Here is a 5,905-nt window from a genome sequence, read left to right on the forward strand (position 1 = left end):
TTGTAATTTAAAGTGCATAGTTTTATAGCTTAAGTGCATCAGTACATAGTATTTGCTGAACATGATACTGCAAACATCCTTGACTGCCAAATTAAGTTGTTTTCTTTTAGATAACAAAGCCTACTATTTGTTTTCCTTTAGGATTATATTCAAAGTTTTTTTTTGAGTTTTAATGTTGTAGATATATAGAGGAATGGTATAAGTAGTTGAAAGACACCAAAATTAAACATGTACCACTTCTTAATACCAATTTCAAAAATAATTTGTACAAGAATGATACATATTCCTTCCCTAACTGTATCAGGATGGACTAGGCAAACAGGTTTGGGCAATAAGATGACTATAATCTCTCTCAAGTTTTAGGCTACTTAAGCCTTTTGCCTTACTTGTATACAATTTCTTGATATTAGATCTTTGTTCATTTACCAGCCTCACAAGACTCCTTTTGGCATTTGACCTAAAAGGACTGTTTGAAGCCCTAAATCCATCCACCAGGTGCAAATACGCCTCCAAGTCATGACAACACGCTACGTCTGCGTCCGGTCTTAGAAATGGTGACATTGTTGTATCGACTCTTAACTCTATTCCGACATGTGAGTATGCCCATGGCATGCTATCGTCTAGCATGTTTAGTAGCCCGGTTGCTACCTCTGATTCTCGTAATTTCTTATCGAGAGATTCATTCACGAACATGCCTGGAACCTTTGTGATTACGTCTTGATTATTAACTATTCTTAATACCTTGACGTTTTTGGCGTCAAGGCGATTAGCAAAGCCTCGGTTACCCACTCGGGGGCCTCCGAAGGAAAAAACAGCGACGGGGGGCGCGTCGGGTGTACATGTACTCAGCTCATCGGCCACCAATAGGGCCAAGGCTGCACCAAGACTATGCCCTGTCACTGTAATGCTTAATGGTTCACCTTTGTACTGTTCTATTAGTCTTTGGACTTCATCCACCACTGACTGAGCTAAGCTTGGGATATTTTCTCCACTTGTTTGGTACAAGTTCAAAAACCCACATTCCACTTTCGCTTGTACCTGGGATGGATCATTCTGACCTGGCATTTGAACGAGTAAATCTCGGACATTTTCAACCCATTCAAGACACGTGGAGGTCCCTCTAAGGGCGATCACGATATCTCGCCTTCCCATTCTTTGAATCTCATTCCTGTCATCACACACGGCCACGTACCCCATCCAGCTGGATCTCTGGGTCATCCACCCGAGATCCGGCGCCGCGTCATCCACCCACTTAGGCAAACCGATGGATGACGTGGCGTAGAGGCTCTTGGTCACCTTATATGACCTGTCCGGCAATGCCACGTCACGTGGGTGAGATGGCCCCTCCTCTGCTGACGTGGCGGGGCTCGAGTGGAAACAATGATAGGCTGCCTGAATAAACTCGCCGTAGCGGATCAGCTCTCGCCGGAGATTCTCGTCGAGCGGGTCAAGCAAACCCGCCCAGTCATTCCGGCCGTGATAATCCCTCCAGCGGCTACCCAGAGTGTTTCTCGGGGAATATTCCTGATTGGACATGGACAAGAGCCTCTGCAACCTGTTCAAGTGGCGGGGGGACATCTCCTCCGCCGCCTTCATCTCCGGCCAAATCCTCGACAAATTCAGCCCTTCCAGAAGGTTCCTGCCCTGATTCTCCTTCAACCCATTACTCCTCTCCATCAAAACCGGCGCCGGGTCCGGCGGAACGGCCTCCGATTGCTTCTGCAGCAACTTGTCAAGGTTCGAAAGATGCTTTCTCGTCATCTCAGTGCTTGAAGATGCAACAGCTTTCACAGTCCGTGCACTAATAGTCATACTAGTCCTCAACAGCGAGGCATTGCAGTTGAAGCTGGCTTGCCGAGAGTACTGAAATTTGTTAAGATTGTGAGCCGGAACGGTTGAGCTCATCGTTAATGCCATGGTTTTAAAGCTTTCTTTTAGAGAGAGAAAGTTCTGATTAAAGATGTGCAGAGTTGCAGGCTCAACTCCAGAGAGAGAGAGAGAGAGAGAAGAGGCCAGCTGTTACTCGAAACCAAGTGATCATTGAAGAGGCTCACGGAGGTAAATATATAGTGGAGGGCGTGGAGGCTTGTAAATGAGGGCTTCATTCTTCTTTTATTTACAATCCAAACCATTTCCTTCCGTTTTTTTTTTTTTGAACAAAAAAAAAATTCCGAAATGTCTGCCTAATAAATTCCGTTTTATACAAAGGATATAACGCTTTCGTCAGCTGTCAAAACGTATATATTATTTTTATACGGGCTTTATTTTATTTCTAAATAAAGAATATTTTAAAATCCTTATAAAATAAAGGTACTTTTAACTTCATGTTTTTTTTTTTTTTTGCAAAAGTTTAAAATTCATGTTTTAAAGAGTCATACTGTATGTATTTTCTTCTTCTTTTTTTTTCTCTTTTTAGAGCATGCTTATTAGTTAAGATTTTATTTATAATTTTTGAGATGCTATGTTGGAGAGAGGTGTAGGAGAGAAAAGGAAAAGAATATGAAGGATGTTTTGCAAAACTAGCTGAAAATTGAAAAGATATAAGCTAGAAGCTAAAATATGAATGGTTGTTATGTTTAAAAGTGTTTAGTAAAATTTATTTTTTGATAAATTGATAAATGTAAAAAGATTAAAAAGAACATCTTCATAAAATTTAAATAGGTTTGTTTACATATTAAAATATAAATAATGAAATCAATATATTTTAATAAAATATAAAATAAGGACATATATTTGAAAATATATAAAATAAAACAAAATATTTATAGTTCATAAAATTAGTTCATACAAAAATTAATGTTCAAACACACAAATGTCAAATTGAAATTACAGCCAAACATATTAAAGAGAAAAGGCCAAAATGATTTTAATTGGGAGGCTAAAAGATGTCATTTATTTAAAATAATAAGGATAAAGATGGAAAAATGTATGTGTCTGCTTGGTTCTGTTTTACGTTTTTGTTCAGTTAGTGGGTCAAGGTCTGTGTCTCGTTGTAATTCAGGTCTTTGTAGTGCTTGTCAGTTGGGCAAGTCTGCTTGTTTTCCCTTATTTTGTATTGACTCTTCTAGTTCTGCTGTTTTGGATTTAATTTATACGGAAATCTGGAGTCCTGCTCCCATTTTATCTTCTGATCGTTATCGCTATTTTGTTCTTTTTGTTGATGATCATTCGCGTTACACTTTGTACTATCCAATAAAACAGAAATCTAATTTGTATGCAATATTTGATAAGTTTCATGTCATGGTTGAGCGGTCTTTTAATCGCAAGATTAAATCTATCCAGTATGACTTAGGGGCTGAATATAAGAAATTGCATTCCACTCTTGCCTCTTTAGGTATTTTCCATAGGCAATCCTGTGCTTACACTCATGAGCAGAATGGGCATGTTGAGCGCAAACATAGACACGTTGTTGAGACTGGTTTGACTCTCTTGTCTCATGCTTCTGTTCCGTCTAGGTACTGGGATTATTCCTTTGAGACTACGGTCTATCTTATTAACACGATGCCTTCTCCTACATTGCATAATTCCACTCCTTATTTTCTGCTTCATAAGTCTCTACCGTCTTATTCTTTCCTGCGTGTGTTTGGGTGTCTGTGCTATCCACACTTGCGTCCTTATAATCGTCATAAGATATCATTTCGGTCCTCTCCATGTGTCTTCTTAGGTTACCCAAATTTCTTTCGGGGGTACAGGTGCATGGATTTTGACTAATAAGATTTATTTATGCAGGCATGTTCGGTTTGATGAAACTAAGTTTCCGTTTACTAAGTCTGCTGCACAGGTACCTGCACCGTCACGGCTGCACCTGTGGATTGAATTTGTGCTGAGGCCGTGCTCTGTTGCTGTGCCTACTACTCCGCCATCGCAGCTAGATGTGTCTACTGGTGCCCCCTATTACTAAGTCACGAGGTAGGCCGCGTGGGAAGTTTGCTAGACCCACGACTCGGTCTCATGCCATGGCTACTCAGTGTCGATCTCAGGCTCCTCTTGCTGGTCTAGCTGCTCAGGTATGTCCTACTGATCCGACTTGCTACTCTCAGGCAGTAAAACACTCAGAGTGGCGTGAGGCGATGGATCAAGAGTTTAATGCCCTCCTTCAGAATCAGACTTGGTGTTTGGTCCCTTCGACTCCTTCTATGAATGTCATTGGTTGTAAGTGGGTTTTTCGTACCAAGCGCAAGGCTGATGGCTCGATTGAGAGGTACAAGGGTTGGTTGGTGGCGAAGGGGTTTAATTAGGTGCCTGTGCAGGACTTCTTTGGCACGTTCAATTCTGTGGTCAAGCCCACTACAGTCAGGTTACTTCTTTCTTTGGTTGTTTCTTCTGGTTGGGTTATTAGGCAACTTGATGTGCACAATGCCTTTCTGAATGGTAGTTTGTCTGAGACTGTTTATATGTGTCAACCACCTGGTTATGCTGATTCTCAGTATCCTGACCATGTCTGCTTATTGAGACGCTCTTTGTATGGGTTGAAGCAGGCACCCCGTGTTTGGTTTAATCAGTTGCATGATTTTCTCTTATCTGTGGGCTTTGTTGCTTCCAAGCCAGACGTGTCTCTTTTTTCATTGTTCTGTGGATTCCAGTTTTATGTTCATACTGGTGTATGTTGATGATATCTTTGTTATGGGGAGTAGTCAGGGCCTAGTGGATTCATTGTTGGCTAAATTATCTACTACATTTAAGATACGAGATCTTGGGAAGCCAGGGTTCTTTCTTGGTGTTGAGACGATGCAGTGTGGCGCTGATTTACTGCTCTCTCAGCAGCGTTATATGAATGACATCTTGAAACGTGCAGGCATGTCTGATTGCAAGCCTTTGTCTACTCCTATCTCTTTAACTAGGGCCTCTACATTGCAAGCAGATCCCTATGATGATCCTACCCGGTACAAGAGTCCTTCTTGGGCTCTGCAGTATCTTACAGTTACTCGCCCAGATCTCTCCTTTACGGTCAATCTACTGTGTCAGCATATGCATGCACCTAGGGTTCAGCAATGGGAGCAGCTAAAACGAGTTCTGCGGTATGTCAAAGGTACTCTCCTATTTGGGCTTTGTGTTCGGTCGTCCTCTTCTAGGGAACTGCATGCCTTTTCTGACTCTGACTGGGCTGGCTGCCCTAAGGATCGTAAGTCCACAAGTGGATTCGTTGTGTTTCTTGGGTCCAACCTCGTCTCCTGGGTCTGTAAGAAGCAGAGGACAGTTGCTATGTCTTCTACTGAATCTGAATACAAGGCCCTTGCAGATGTATGTGTTGAGGTCACATGGATTTTGTCTCTCTTGCGTGAGCTTCGCATTACTGGTGTCTCGGTTCCCAAATTATGGTGTGAAAACCTTGGTGCCACCTATATGTGTGCCAATCCAATCTTTCATGCTCGCACTAAGCATGTAGAGATTGATTATCACTTTGTTCGAGATAAGGTGGCTGATGGTGAGATTTAGGTGAATTTTATTTCCACGAAAGACCAGCTTGCTGATATCTTCACCAAAGCTCTTCATGGTTCTAGATTCAATTTTCTCAGAGACAAGCTACAGGTTGCCAGTCTGCCCTATGCTTGAGGGGGAGTATTAGGACTCTAGGTCTTTGACTCATATTGTGATTTAATATCCTACTCATCATACCTCTACTTGTGTATATTTATATATTCTCTCAGACTCTGTAACCTGTCGTTGTTAGTCAATACAATTATACGTTCTCATCAATATTCCGTTCACTACTAATCGAGTAATTAATGATCAACACGTCCAATCAAGTATGTGAACCGATACTTTTATGTGTGTGTGTGGTTTGAACGTATAATCTTTTGTTTGTGTCTGACTTAGTTATCAAATTAATAATTGGTTCCATTAAAGTTATATAATTTTTTTAGGAGTTACTTCCATTTTTTGGTCCTAGATTTATAGGGGGTAG

General features: G+C 41.2%; 2 protein-coding genes across 2 annotated transcripts; one reads left to right on the forward strand and one right to left on the reverse strand.

The window, feature by feature from the left end:
- Window positions 1-222: 222 nt before the first annotated feature.
- On the reverse strand, window positions 223-2,018 carry LOC116001573 (phospholipase A1-Ibeta2, chloroplastic-like). Its single transcript, XM_031241458.1, has one exon. It carries the CDS (start codon window positions 1,915-1,917, stop codon window positions 301-303), a length of 1,617 nt encoding a protein of 538 aa, XP_031097318.1. The 5' UTR covers window positions 1,918-2,018; the 3' UTR covers window positions 223-300.
- A 1,938-nt stretch (window positions 2,019-3,956) lies between these two features.
- Window positions 3,957-5,436, forward strand: LOC116001083 (uncharacterized mitochondrial protein AtMg00810-like). The gene is made up of 3 exons (XM_031240983.1): window positions 3,957-4,201; window positions 4,340-4,462; window positions 4,584-5,436. Exons 1-3 carry the CDS (start codon window positions 3,957-3,959, stop codon window positions 5,434-5,436), a joined length of 1,221 nt encoding a protein of 406 aa, XP_031096843.1.
- The last annotated feature ends 469 nt before the right edge of the window (window positions 5,437-5,905 follow it).

This window comes from Ipomoea triloba, chromosome 13 (genome assembly GCF_003576645.1).
Source record: "Ipomoea triloba cultivar NCNSP0323 chromosome 13, ASM357664v1".
Lineage (NCBI taxonomy): Eukaryota > Viridiplantae > Streptophyta > Magnoliopsida > Solanales > Convolvulaceae > Ipomoea > Ipomoea triloba.

What these genes read in the sequence shown, in the direction of transcription:
- LOC116001573 (XM_031241458.1), bottom strand. Translation starts at nt 1,917, where the DNA reads ATGGCATTAACGATGAGCTCAACCGTTCCGGCTCACAATCTTAACAAA.
- LOC116001083 (XM_031240983.1), top strand. Translation starts at nt 3,957, where the DNA reads ATGGCTACTCAGTGTCGATCTCAGGCTCCTCTTGCTGGTCTAGCTGCT. An exon ending in GCTGATGGCTCGATTGAGAG is followed by an intron (nt 4,202 to 4,339) that starts GTACAAGGGTTG and finishes TTGGGTTATTAG; the next exon opens with GCAACTTGATGTGCACAATG. An exon ending in TGCTTATTGAGACGCTCTTT is followed by an intron (nt 4,463 to 4,583) that starts GTATGGGTTGAA and finishes TGTGGATTCCAG; the next exon opens with TTTTATGTTCATACTGGTGT.